The following is a 13,751-nucleotide window of genomic DNA, read 5'->3' as shown; positions in this document are numbered from 1 at the left end:
TGGTTGTATATATACGATTTGTAGCATAGTCATTTGTTCTCTAACGAATGTACTGTCCAGTACTTGTGCATTGCACCCCATCCGAACCTTTACAACTAATGATGTACTGACTAATTGATACATGAATATCGTACTAACGAGAACAAGATCTAATCATCCCTTACATACATCCACATACCCATAATCCCATCCTATCCCACCAACAATTGCCAAAACCATCAAATGACCCAATATCACACTCCCACCTATATATATCCATTTGTGTATTGGACTTTTAATGGTACGAGCTTCAACCACAAAGGTAGAAACGGTACTTAAACATCCGCAAAACCCTTGTTGAATAGAATTCAATGCATTGCACTTGACTGCCTGGGTTTGAGAAAGGGGTAATCGTTGAAGAGCGAAACATATAGAAATTATAATGCTTGCTGAGATGTTGACGATGAATGTACCAAGAGGGAATCTATCAATGAATTTCGGTCGGGTGTTAAATCTTGAAAAGTAAAATCGAATGATAGTCCCTGGAGGAGAGAGGAGTAAGGGAAATGTAACGTTATGTCTCCAAGATGGTTTGGCAAGGAAGTAAAGTAGGAGGATGATAAGGTATGAGAAGAACGCTGTGGATATCCATAGTATATCTAGAAATGGTGTTTGTGAGAGTGGTTTGATTGGTGAAGAAGAAGGGGAAGAGGTTTTTTCAGGATCAGCGTTTGAACCTGACGATGGGGATGGTGACGAAGAATCTTCTTCGTTCGAGTTGAGATTGGATTTTCGAGCTTGGGCTTGTGCAGGTAATCTATCTGGGAGAGGTGCTTTACTGGGTCTTCTGAGGAGACTTAAAGACGGCAAGATACCTGAGAAATGTTCGCCGAATCGAAGAAATGCAATGGCAATGGCGAATGTCGATAGGGAGTATATTACTCCGTCTACAGTCTATGAAAAAAAGGATCTCATGGATGTTAGCAAAATTGATTCAGTCAGGTCATATGTAGTGTCATCGAATGGAAAGAGCAGTGGCTTTGAATGAATGATGTTTTGTGAAAGGTGTCAACCCACATCGTGTAATCCTTTTCTATCGTATTTATCGAAATTGCTAAAAGCCAAATAACCTTCTAACATCCATGATGAAAAGGTGGTCACTGAACCTGCTATACCTGTAGTCAGGAAAGTATATACGGGTGGATAGCTGAGGAAGTACCATAATGTGGAACCTGTTAGCGATTTGATAACTGATCCATTCGGAACATGGGTCATGGCTTATCGCACTCCACTCTACTCACATTGAGATGATCTCGTTCTTCCTTGCTAGTGACAATCCCATGATCCCACTTCCTACAGCTTGTGACCATATTAGGGGGTAGATGATCGCACCGTCGTCTGTAATTGTTCACTCATATTTTAATCAGTACCCGCCATCAGATTAAACATTGAAATATAACTTGATGAGGGGTAATAGTACACCCATAGTAGGAAAAGGATATCGATGCTGAACTCACACGTTCCCAGGCCATTGAGTCCAAGCCTGATTAAACACCCCAATATACTAGCCAATACCAATCCTGCATAGTGCGCCGCCAACCTCAACGTCGTTACCTCCTCTTTAGGCGGCGGGGCATTGTCTTCTGGAGCAGGGGGCGAACGAGGTCGAGGTGGTCTAGGTAATTCTGGATCTTCCGAGATGGATGATTCTGAGCGAACGTGAGATTGACGAGTGGATCGGTTCCGCGATAATGACGTGGTATGGGATACGATGGATGTAAGGTTTTGCTGTTGATGAGTGGACGGAGAGGTTGGGAGGGGGCCGGATGGCAAACTGGTGGTTGGTTGAGCCATCGTAGAGGCAAAGCTGTCCTCGAATGGTTTTCGGTCCTGTGTTTTTCTATATCCATCTACTGTGATCTCTGAAGGAGCGAGATGAGATCAATCCCAGGGGTTTTATACACATGATGAGCGACGAGACAAGAGAAGACATTGAAAAACATCAACAAACAAATCCCTGTTCAGCTTAGCTTGACTCGTAGTTGTAATTTCTACCGAGTATGAGCCAGGCACAGCTGCAAGATCTATCTATGGAATCATATGTATACTTCTACTTCATGCTACTATACATAATTGATGGTGATTACCTATCTTACAAACAAATTAAGATGTAATGCTTATTCCATAAAATGGTACTGGTGATGTTGATATGACGCAGCATGTTCCTCCTTTATATTCTTCCTGATGCACGCGCATCCTCCTACTCCCACACTCTACCTTTCGGCACTTCCACCTCACCTCTTCTCCATTTCTCCAAAACCAATTTCAACCTCTGTCTAGCAGCTTCACTATCACCCTTAATCTTCCCCTCACCCAGCCCCTCTCTTTCGATCGCCTCCCATATCTTGCTCATCTGACCTTTTCCATACCTGTTCACAGCTTCGTGAGCTACTATCTCTATCCAGGTTGATATCAGATGAGCGACCGGAGGAAGGGCAGGGAATGCATCTTTCAATGCCAAAGCGAGCCATGTCCATGCCGATGGGAATCGTAAAGGAGGTACAATCAAGCTTTCCAGTTGGCTTGGTGTCGGTGGTAGGGCTGATAAGGTAGGTATAAGAGAAGATAAGGGTGTTTGCAAAACTGCGAAATATAGAGTACAAATTCCTGCCATTCGAGATATGTACTCTGCGAGAGACTCGTCTGAACCGCGGCCCGTAGATTTCTCGTATTCCTCACGAGGTTGATTCTATAATATTACACATCAGTTCGTTAGCTTGGAGTGTAAAAGAATTCGTGAATGATTTATACTTACAGTTTGCCGGGTGGGATAGTACGGGATGACCCAAGGGCACTTCTTGACGAATCTCGCAAACAGTACTTCGCCCAGAGCAGCATGACCACGAAGTATCAGACCGAATACGATGCGGGCCAAGGGGAAGGCAGCATCGGCTTTGGCGTTCACTTCAGACTCAGCTTGCTTGATGAGAGCTTTCGAGAGGTGCGATAGAAGGTAGGCATAGGGTTTAGATGTGTCATCATTGAGGATAACAGGAGAAGCGGGTGAAGGAGGTGAAGGGAGTTGTTCAGTCAGGATGGCATGCAAGTCGTTCGTCTAGTGTCGTATGATCAGCTTCCAATCACTCCTGTACGAAGCCAAGACAGATACTCACAACTCTGACGATGCTTTCCTGAGTATTTACTACCTGACCTAATCCTCTCGTCATCAACCTCATACCGGCTCTTAAAGTGGTCTTAGTGGATCTATCGCCTTTGACTGGTTCAATCACATTGAACTTCATCCATTTCTGCTTCTCGACCCATTTCCTCCATTCTCCTCCGGCTCTATCCTTCTCTGCAGCTACTTTCGCTTTAGTTTCCTCCTCTTCTTTTTCCGCCAATTGTCTTCTTTCCTCCTGTTCCTTGGCAATTTGAGCCTGTCTCTCCTTCTCAACTTGCTCCTTAGCCTTCCTATCTTCTTCGGCTTTATGCGCCAAAGCTAATTTCTCAGCCTGTGCTCGGCGAGCTTCCTCTTCCGCTTTTTGACGTTGCACAGCCGCCATTGTAGCAGCTGCCAATTCCGCTTCCCGTCGTTCGACCTCTTTGATAGCTGCATCGATGTCCTATTGCAGATCGTCCCAATCAGCATGCCGGCCCGACGGTGCGCGCAACACATGGAGCATAAGAGTCCACTCACATCCCATAATTTCTTTTCTCGTTCCTTGAATTGTCTTTCGAGCTCTTCTCCCTCCTTATGAAGCTTCATTGTCATCCCCTCCATCATCATCCTCAGCTCTTCAGCCTCTTTAGCTAATCTATCTTGCTCTTGCGATTGTAATCTCGCTCGAGCATTGGAAGCTATATTTCTTATTTGACCTCGTCGCTCTGTAGCTTGTTTTTGACCGTCTCTCTGAAAATTCCAATCACGTCAGCTTGTCTTGAATAGCTCTAAGAAAGTTGACGGAACTTACCCATGCTTCCTGATCGGCAGTTTTGAGCCAAAGATCATATTGATCCTCTCTCTCGTCCGTCAGATCTTCCGATTTTCTAGATATTGGGATATACTTTTTGGGGGTGAGGACTTTGTATGACAGTGTGGATGTGATCTTTGACCTTGCTACTCCCTTTCCTTTGATATCCTTCTTCACTCTGAAAGTAACACCATCAGCAATACTCCCACCAATACACAAAAGGAGCTACAAGAGGGACATACGATTTTTCCTTCTTCTCCCTCCAGCTAGGTCCTTCTCTAGCTTTAGTCTTTACTACATCCCATTCGTCATCTAATCCCAGATTGACTTCATCTTCGGAATTCAACTCGTCTTCGGATGTCTCGTAGGCTGATAAGATGTTCCTACCAAGTGTTGAGCGTGGATTACGTCTAACAGTGAGTACAAAGCAATGTAAGTCAGTGTCTGATCTCAAGGGATGAAATGATCCAGCAGATGCGACTATCGTCGAAAGCAGTGAGGTAAGACTTACGAAGGCGTCAAGTCAAGTTCATCATCTGATGAAATTGAATAATCCAAAGAAGAGATGGACTCGTCATCTGAGCTATCTTCCAATGCAAATCTCATGCTGTTTGTAGGTTCAATAGCATAGATGATAGTAGCCAGAAGAGGGCAGTCGACGTGAGAGGACGAGATATGGTCTGAGCTGATGTGATGATATTGGAATGAAGACTTGTATTCAACTTTGTTAAATACAAACACGAGATGATTGACACCTCATATGTGGGTGGATCATATAAGAACAATGATGATAACACTCATTAGCCTCCGAGCACGCACGGACCCACCAGGGAGACCCTTCGGACTCACGGACCCTGGCTCGGTCATTTCGATTGCTATTTGCTATCTGTTACTTGCATAGATCATCTATTGTTCAGACTTCCAACATCGTTCCGAGGTATCCATCATGTCGAAAATATACATGCATCTTATAGCGTCAATTGTTCGAGTGGGGCATCTACGATAGCATCATGAGTGCAATGAGTGCAACTCGAAGCAGTAGACCGACTTTACTGTTCATCACATCGTGAGCTCTCTTCAGAAGTTGGTGTATAACCTCCAGTCTAGCTGATGCGATTCATCTTCTTAGGCCAGAAGCAGGTCAAGCAAACTGTCATTTCGCAGTTATCTCATCTCTGAAAGCAAAACATGGTGATGCCGTGGATATTCATCTCGCATCTTATATCAATCTCGAGAAACGAATTGCAAATCAGTCTGGGAGTGAGGATGAATTCGTTTCTTTCCATAGAATCAAAGGTATAAGCTTGACGGATGGTCTGATGAGGCGATTCTCTAACAACGAACGTAAGTTTGAATCCACTTGTGATTGGATCGGATCGGACGATTGAACTGAATCTGAATCTCAATGTTCATACCGTATCCAGCCAAAATGTTCGGATACGCTCGTACCCCTTCGGGTATATACGGTTCCATCCTCTCAGCAATTCGAACAACCAGCATCGTCCAGCCTGATACGCCGGAAGAATACGTCGAGACTGCCCGAGACGTCGAGCGTATCATCCAAGACGTCAATCCAGATTATATCCTTGTAGATTCGTTGATGAGCTCAGCGAGGGATGCTATTCGGAAATCAGGCAAGAAGGCAATCTTGTTAACTCCCAATACCGCCAAAGAAGCTGCTCTAAGTGAACAGGGTTTGGGAGTTTTCGCCATTCCTGCGTGAGTACATTGAGTTCTGTGTTTCTCCTCTTTCCTGACTGTGTTCTGAGGAGTTGAGTTGTATTTTTGATGGGATAGGGTTTGCACAGCGTACAAATTTCCAATACCCTGGTATCTCCTTCCAGCCAATACTTTTATCACCTTGTTTTTCGCAATATGGCTATTCCTTATCGATGGGAAACACAAAAAACTCAATAAAGCAAGAAACCAAGCAGGATATAAAGGTGTATTACCATTATTTGATCGAGATTCAATCTCAGAAACCTCCGTGATATGCATGTCGACGGTCGGAGCGGAATTACCTCTGATCATACCAGATTGGGTTAAGTGTTGTGGACCAATTATCCAAAAATCCGAACGACTCCAGGAAGTTGATCCAGAATTGGATGAATGGTGTAGTCTTCGACCTACCGTTTTAATCAGTTTGGGAACCAACTTGAAATATTCAAAGAAAGATGCCAACGAAATGTTAAGATCCCTTCGAGTGCTGTTGGGTATAAGGAAAGATATTCAGGCGTTATGGAAACTTAAGAAGTTGGGCGAATACGATTTACCTGAGATAGCTGGAGATGAAGATGGAGATGGAGATAGGTTAAGGATCGTTGATTGGTTGGAAGCGGATCCGTTCAGTATATTGCAGAGTGGGAATGTGGTTTGTTTTGTGAGTCATGGAGGAAGTAATTCGTATCATGAGGCATTATAGTGAGTCTTCTCGCATTCATACATACATTGATTTGAAAAGGGGGAAGAAGCAAAAAGCTAAAAGATCGGTGTCGGTGTTAGTGCCGGTATAACCCAAGTGATCTTACCTGCTTGGGCAGACTGTTATGATTTTACCGCAAGGTTGAGGTACCTTGGTATCGGTGCGTGGGGTAATCCAAAGGCGTGGTAAGTCTCTCTCGCAACGTATATTAAATCGTCGCGTTGAGAACATCACTGAACTATCTGTTTGATTCACAGTCCTGGATGCTCAGAGCCTGAATTCACAAAAGCTTTGATGCAAGTTATTGGACGTACACCTGAAGATGTAGCTGCGAAGACAATGCGCGAGAGAGCGAGAGAGCTGGGTAGGCTGGTTACTGATAATTACACTAGAGAAGGGAGGGACGTCGCGGCGGATCATATCTGGGCAGAGATAGAAAGAGCTAGAAGTGAGACGTAGAGCAATATAAATCCATATCAGTTCATAGACCCATAGATCTGTATGCTGCACTATTACCCCTACAAATGTGCATGTAATTGCAATTGCGGTCCATTGGGATTACAAATATAACGTAATGGTCATTACAAACTGTCTTGTAATGAGTGGCAAATCCGAAACGACTACGAGTAATCAGGATGGCGTCACCACACCCATGTGTTGTTATTGTTGTCTCAAGGATACATCTTGTTCTTTATCTGTAAAATACAGCCACACCATTCAAGTATCGAAGAACTATAGACTATCACTATCCGCAATTAGCTCTTAGCTCTCAAGAACAAGTTAATTGCCATCGTCCACCCCAACATATCAACGGAATTGCTCAATACATCAAGACCAAACGTAGAAGTAGTAAGGTACAATGTCAAGAACGACCTCATTCAAATTAGTCCTTCTAGGTATGTCCCCCATCTATCTGTCTATCTCGGCAGAATCCAGTAATTGAGGTTATATGTCTTTACGCTTGTAGGAGAATCGGCAGTAGGAAAATCCTCATTGGTATTGAGATTTGTTAGTTGACTCTCACTATCATCATCGTCCTATCATCAAATATGTCTGTGCAACGAAAGACAAAGCAAGAAAGGGCTGACTGACTGGTTGAGGTATGATGAAATAGGTTAGAAATGAATTCTCAGACTTCAGGTGAGCTCGCTGATCACCCCGAATCAACAGACGGAGCGCAGGAAGGCTAATATGAGTTGATATAGAGAATCAACGATCGGTATGTCCCTATCATCATCTTCGGTAGTCCTACCATATAGACCTGTCAACTGACGTCGCTTGACTTGCGACCCTTTGTTCGATAATTGATCCTTTAGGTGGTAAGTATATATGACCTCCAATTGAGAGGATCCGTCCATTCTTACTGACCTTGTTCCTTATTCTCTTTGCAATCGACAGCCGCATTCTTAACTCAGACTGTATCTTTGGATGAAAACACTTCAATCAAGTTTGAAATTTGGGATACAGTACGTTTCCTCAAATAATCAATCAAGCAATTCACAAGATCGCTGATTGTATACTATTTCCTCTACTAGGCAGGACAAGAACGTATGTTGGTCTCACTATCGACATCATGAGCGAAGCTCTGGTCGACAAGACGTCGCTAATGTCCAAGAACCATCATAGGATATAAATCTCTAGCCCCTATTTATTTCAGAAATTCCAATGCCGCTGTGATAGTGTATGATATAACCCAGGTGAGCTGATGCCTGATCATCATTCAATCCAGCGCGGCTAACGTTTGCTTTCTGCTCTTTACCAGGCCCCAGAAGTATGTTGAATATCCTCTTCACTTCCTACTTTTTAAGGACATATGCTAAATTTCTTATGTACACCCACCAGGCATCGTTCGAAAAAGCCAAATCGTGGGTCCGAGAACTCCAGCGACAGGCAGATCCATCGATAGTCATCATGTTAGTAGGGAATAAGCTGGATATGGAATCGCAGAGGAAAACACCGAGAGAAATGGGAGAAAGGTTCGCTCAGGAGGAAGGTCTGTTGTTCGCTGAGGCTAGTGCCAAGTCGGGTGAAGGAGTGGAAGATCTTTTCATGGAGATTGGTGAGTTGTCTTTTATCCTTCAGAGCAACCGGAGATGAAGAGAATATAGCGTTTGACCGCTAGGAGATTGAGATTGACCAAGTACAGACAAATTGTTGACTCTTGGTTTGACCTCACGTAGCCAAGAAGTTACCCCTCGCACCTACTCCTCAACGAACTTCTCAATCTGGACCTAGGGGAGTCAAAGTTGCAGGTGAACAAGAAGAGTCTTCAACTCCATCAGCTTGCACCTGTTAGATTGCTCGCTTTCTCTCCTCTTCCTGTTTCTACTCCTGACTGCGTGTTCTTTCGTGAACTGTCTGTACTACACTATCAATATAATATACATATGACTATATATATGTTCTGTTCTTGAGCGATATCACCATGTACCATTATCTACAATCATACAATGACAAGAATCCCATATCATATGTTCCCTTGAAGAGGATCAAGTATAGCAGAAATTAGCTTGATATTCCTTTCACGAGATAATCTGCTCGTAGGCAAGATGGTCACTACGTCCATATGGCCTACCGTCCCTTAGTCGTATCTGATAGAATTAGTCCAGTAGAAATGGTGCTAAGAATGGTACCAAGTCAGTGATCTGGGGGCAAGTGGCTGGTCCGTTCGTCCTATTTAGATTTACAGAGACTTTACGATGGGCTTTGAGAGCTTAGTATTGGGCCATGCTCTGGAGGGGTACAAACATCAGTATGGAGTACAATACCTGGAGTGAAGTAATTGGATATCTACCGCCCTCTGATCTCGTCTGGAGATGACGAGGAAGGGCATGAACGGATAAGTCATCATTTTGCGACATGGTCGGTGAGTGTGTTGGGCTTCAGTCGAATGAGGTGTCCGAGCGTTTTGTCTCCCGGTCGTCAGTTAGCTCGTCCCTCTTCTTGTCTTGCAATTTTGCAGTCGAACCTCGTGCGTCTCACCCTCTTGCTAGGGTTTATACGTCGCATGCGAGGGAGAGGTCGGATTGTAGCGAGATAAGGTGAGGGCGTGTGGAACAAGTAAAGAGGTAAAGAAATAGTAAGCAAAATATCGTAGATTCAGGCACTACGAGTAATGGACTGATTGCCATGGTCAGGTCGCACAGGCCAACTACAACGATTGTGGTAGAGTACAACTGATTTCTCATTCCATTCAATCTATCTATCATCTCCAACAATAGTCAATCCTACATCCTCGAGTCTATACGTACGAAGAGAAAACACGAGAAGAGTAACTTCAAAGTAGCGAGAGAGTACGAGAGTACCAGTAGTACGGGTTCTAGCTGGAATCCGGGATCAAACGATTGAACAAATATAAAAATCACGTCACTATCTCTCTCGTACAATTCAATCTGTCAATCATTCACCGCTACCCGATCGATCCCATAGTCCCTATTACACTGTCAACGAAAGAGAGCTACCGTATTCGTAGGTTGATCCGTTAGACCTCCCGAAACATTAGCATCAACATAATCATCATTGGGATTCCAACACATCGTCTAGCCTCCAGGGACGTGACTTCCTTCCTGTTCGAATAGTAGCATTACGAACATACAATTTTTGGTCGTTTTCAACACCACGACACGACGATCATCCGCGGTTGAAGATCAACATTGCATATACGCCGACTCTCTTACATTTCTGATCGATAACATCTTCCTCATTTGTCGGAGAGCTACTACTAGGTGTATGCTATATCATCGCGAATAACAATCAGAAATCATCAAAGCGTATCTTATCGTAAATCGCTTTACAAGCATTTTGGATCGATCATCAGTCGAGAGATATCAACTTACATCAAAAGACCGAACATCCATTTCCCCGCTCCTCACTCATCAGCCAAAATCGATTCTACAAAGTAGATACAATAACCGAAAAGGAGAACAGGTCCAGGAGGATAGCATTATTGGATTATCATCGCTAGCCATCGTGATCAGTGATTGTGTAGGACGTCATTGAAAATGGTAAGTTCAGTCTCACATCCTTAGACAAAAAAAATTGAATATATGTTCTATATCCGCTGATCGCTCTATGTAGGGTCCCGCACCTCGTATGTTATTTAAGATAACCGTCCTAGGTGACGGTGGTGTAGGTAAAACAGCTTTGACGGTGCAGGTGAGTTTCAATTCCTCCTCGAATATGACGGAAGGAGCTAATTGGTATTGGTAGTTCACCATGTCTTCGTTTGTCGAAGTGAGTTATACCATATACCATATATTATCATTCTACTAGCGCAGACAAGCATAATGCTGATTGACGAATTAAACATAGACATACGACCCTACGATAGAAGATTGTTATAGGAAACAATGGGTCGTAGATGATCAGCCTTGTTTATTAGAAGTTTTAGATACAGCTGGACAAGGTGAGCGATTATTCTCGCAGCGTTATTGATGATATGGCCTTACCAAGCTAATTCGATATTGTGATTGATGTGTAATAGAGGAATATACTGCATTAAGGGATCAGTGGATTCGGTGAGTCCATCTCTCAATCCTCAATCCATATCTCGTTCTGACGTTTTCGTGTATACCCGATTATTTATAACACTTTCATTCCATCATTATGCCTTTAACCTCTACATAGCTTGACTGACATTTCCTCTTTTTACAACTAGTGACGGTGAAGGTTTCCTGATAGTATACTCCATAACCTCCCGAGCTACATTCGAGCGAATCGAACGTATAGTCGAACGAGTGTTACGAGTCAAAGATGAGAATCACATTTCACCTTATTCACATCATTATCCCCAATCGCATCCTTATGGTTCACACGCCGGCCAAGGTCAGTATCAGTACCCCCAGTCGGGTGGTGGAGGTGGATCAAAGAGGATACCAATAGTGATTGTCGGAAATAAGAAAGATCAATATCATTCTAGAGAAGTATCGACAGATGAAGGTTCGAATCTTGCTCGATCCTTGGGATGCGATTTCTACGAAGCGTCGGCAAAGACTAATTCGAATGTCGAAAATGCCTTTAAGAGTTTGGTGAGACAGATTAAGATTAATAAGAGGGGAGGAACGGGACAAGGTGGTGGATTACAGGATAGTGGGATAGGAGGTGGGGGAAGGAAAAAGAAACAGAAGTGTGTTATATTGTAGTCAACCCATCATGGGCGTGTGACAAGAGCGCAAAGGATTGAGATGGGAAAGAGCCATTGAGATTAGTGGATGTCAGTCGGTCTTTTCGATAGACTCATATTTTTCTTTTTTACCCTTCCCCTTATCGGTTTATCTGTTCATTTTTCATTCTCTCACTCTTTTGTATTTCACTTCATGTTCAATATACCTCTTCATGTCCTATTCTTGTGTGATACCATGTTCATTTTACTTGTCTTTTGTTTGTTCACTCAGGATCAAAATTATTTTCTCTCATTCATTCAGTCATCATATTTTGGGCATATATATTCTTTGACGACCATATCAGATTTCTGATACGACACTTGTTCATCTGGAAGAATCACCATAGCGAAAGTCATGAACTAGACTTGTGTCTGATTCACAAGATACATATATTAATCGATAGATCACCTACGAAGCTCAACTCAATCATACTGTATTAGATAAACTTGTATATACCTTAAGAAACCAGAGGTTGTAAAGAAGGAAAACCCCATCTGTCTAGTCGCATCAACTGGATTAGATTGGCCAAAGTCAACGGACTCATCTAAATAAAACCCCCGCAAGGCTGAAAAGCAAAAGAATAAAAGAAAAGATCTCTAAGATATCACCCTAATCCTTTCTCCTACCATCGGCACTTCTCTCTCTACCTGTCGCCCTACTGATACTTCTCAGTACGTTACCCAAGACACCATGCTTATTTCCATCGGCACTTCTGCCTCTTCCTCTGTCACCGTCCGGCGCGGGTGAATGTTCCTTGTGAGGTGGGATCATATTGCCTGCGCCGCTATCAACGTGGAAATTACAATAAAGAAATCAGCGAGTGATGACGATAGAGTGGTCAAGATTATAGAAGGACAGATGAAGCCGTCTTCTACAAGAACAAAAACAAAAACTCACCCCCTACCGGTATTGACATAGTGCTTTCCATCTTGAGCATGAAGTCTCGCGTGAGCCTCTCTTTCCTCCAAGGACAGATTCGCCAGATCAGGGTGATTGGCATCGTGAGAATGGAGATTTCCTGCTCCACCTTTACCGCTGGTGTATCTGCGGGACACCAAACAAACATATGATCAGTCGAATTCGAAGACCTTATGAGAACAAGTCGGGAATACATTCCAAGTTCCTGATTATATACTCACGGTTGATTAGCTTCCTCAGCTTGATGTCTAGCAATAACATCTTGTTCATATTTCTTTCTAGCTTCCTCTTTCTCCAATTCCAACGAATTGGCATCTCCTTTATCTCTTTCTTCTTGGATATTTCCAAATCCTCCTCTGCCAGTACCATGCACCCCAGTCTTGTGACTGACGGTAGGTGCCAAACTCGTAGAATCATCTTTTCCAGCTACGCTAGCACTTCCACCTCGAATGGCGGATCTGGATCTAGATTTTGATCTTTCGATGTTACCAGCTCCACCTCTACCAGTTGAGAAACCACCTTCGAAGGCCTGTCTACCTCTTCTCTCAGCTACGAGTTTCTCCTGTAATAATGCTTCTTCGACATCTTTCTTCTCTTGTTCTCTCGTTCGAGAGCGGGATGTCGATCGGTGAATGTTACCTGCTCCACCTCGTCCGGAGTGAGTGATCTGAAAAAAAGAGTATGATTTATGAGCTTCTTCATCCTGGTAATATATAACAGGATGATGGTAATGGGATACCTCCGATTGAAGTTGGAACTCATGCAAGCAGGTTTTATTACCCTCATGAGTTTTGCGGGATATGAAAACATGAACATCACTCACTTTCTCATCAATCGGATGAGGCGATAATTCCCTTCCCCTTTCTGCACCAGGTTGAGCATCCAGATCTTGACCTCGAGTAGGTGATTTCATAAGATTGCCCGCTCCTCCTCTTCCGGTCGAGTACTGCGTCGTATCATGATCAGTATCAGCTTCTACAGCAGACAAAGAGATGAGTGATGGATCGGATCGACTCACAATTGCCCTTCCGGGTCTCTCGTCAGCCATTGACATGGTTGCTGCTGTGTATATTGGTGATATGTATTAGTTATCGGTCTTGACTGTTGAAATCAGATATCGATGACAGCCAATGTAAGGTCGATTCAGAGTGGCAATCAAATGATCAAATCATGCGATAGAGAAAGGACCGGTCAAAGTGGATGTGGAAGTGGAAATGAGGATGAGAGACGAGAATGGGAATAGATTGGATGGAAACGACAATGACGTTATACGTAAACACTCAGAGAATTCATGTTCCC

General features: G+C 43.5%; 6 protein-coding genes across 6 annotated transcripts; 3 read left to right on the top strand and 3 right to left on the bottom strand.

Annotated features, from left to right (window-relative positions):
* Positions 1-153: 153 nt before the first annotated feature.
* L199_007634 (uncharacterized protein) lies at positions 154-1,833 on the bottom strand (the record flags this gene model as incomplete). Its single annotated transcript, XM_064893323.1, has 4 exons — positions 154-933; positions 1,057-1,186; positions 1,281-1,377; positions 1,497-1,833. The coding sequence occupies 4 exons, from the start codon at positions 1,831-1,833 to the stop codon at positions 154-156; spliced, it is 1,344 nt and encodes a 447-aa protein (XP_064749395.1).
* Positions 1,834-2,239: 406 nt separating this feature from the next.
* On the bottom strand, positions 2,240-4,556 carry L199_007633 (uncharacterized protein; the record flags this gene model as incomplete). The annotated part of the gene is made up of 7 exons (XM_064893322.1): positions 2,240-2,728; positions 2,795-3,094; positions 3,153-3,602; positions 3,677-3,889; positions 3,951-4,128; positions 4,193-4,360; positions 4,462-4,556. The coding sequence occupies 7 exons, from the start codon at positions 4,554-4,556 to the stop codon at positions 2,240-2,242; spliced, it is 1,893 nt and encodes a 630-aa protein (XP_064749394.1).
* Positions 4,557-4,969: 413 nt separating this feature from the next.
* Positions 4,970-6,831, top strand: L199_007632 (uncharacterized protein; the record flags this gene model as incomplete). The annotated part of the gene is made up of 6 exons (XM_064893321.1): positions 4,970-5,016; positions 5,080-5,294; positions 5,375-5,669; positions 5,748-6,371; positions 6,453-6,557; positions 6,630-6,831. 6 exons carry the CDS (start codon positions 4,970-4,972, stop codon positions 6,829-6,831), a joined length of 1,488 nt encoding a protein of 495 aa, XP_064749393.1.
* A 400-nt stretch (positions 6,832-7,231) lies between these two features.
* Positions 7,232-8,668, top strand: L199_007631 (uncharacterized protein; the record flags this gene model as incomplete). Its single annotated transcript, XM_064893320.1, has 9 exons — positions 7,232-7,268; positions 7,340-7,380; positions 7,487-7,512; positions 7,578-7,591; positions 7,771-7,838; positions 7,908-7,920; positions 7,999-8,069; positions 8,215-8,431; positions 8,553-8,668. 9 exons carry the CDS (start codon positions 7,232-7,234, stop codon positions 8,666-8,668), a joined length of 603 nt encoding a protein of 200 aa, XP_064749392.1.
* A 1,796-nt stretch (positions 8,669-10,464) lies between these two features.
* L199_007630 (uncharacterized protein) lies at positions 10,465-11,513 on the top strand (the record flags this gene model as incomplete). Its single annotated transcript, XM_064893319.1, has 5 exons — positions 10,465-10,527; positions 10,582-10,605; positions 10,684-10,777; positions 10,856-10,889; positions 11,030-11,513. 5 exons carry the CDS (start codon positions 10,465-10,467, stop codon positions 11,511-11,513), a joined length of 699 nt encoding a protein of 232 aa, XP_064749391.1.
* A 630-nt stretch (positions 11,514-12,143) lies between these two features.
* L199_007629 (uncharacterized protein) lies at positions 12,144-13,506 on the bottom strand (the record flags this gene model as incomplete). The annotated part of the gene is made up of 5 exons (XM_064893318.1): positions 12,144-12,318; positions 12,432-12,578; positions 12,674-13,119; positions 13,276-13,398; positions 13,471-13,506. 5 exons carry the CDS (start codon positions 13,504-13,506, stop codon positions 12,144-12,146), a joined length of 927 nt encoding a protein of 308 aa, XP_064749390.1.
* Between the last annotated feature and the right edge of the window lie 245 nt (positions 13,507-13,751).

The sequence above is a fragment of the Kwoniella botswanensis genome, chromosome 2 (assembly GCF_036426115.1).
Source record: "Kwoniella botswanensis chromosome 2, complete sequence".
NCBI classification, from domain to species: domain Eukaryota; kingdom Fungi; phylum Basidiomycota; class Tremellomycetes; order Tremellales; family Cryptococcaceae; genus Kwoniella; species Kwoniella botswanensis.
Note: the sequence above shows the minus strand (reverse complement) of the source record. Positions and strands in the feature narration are given on the sequence as shown.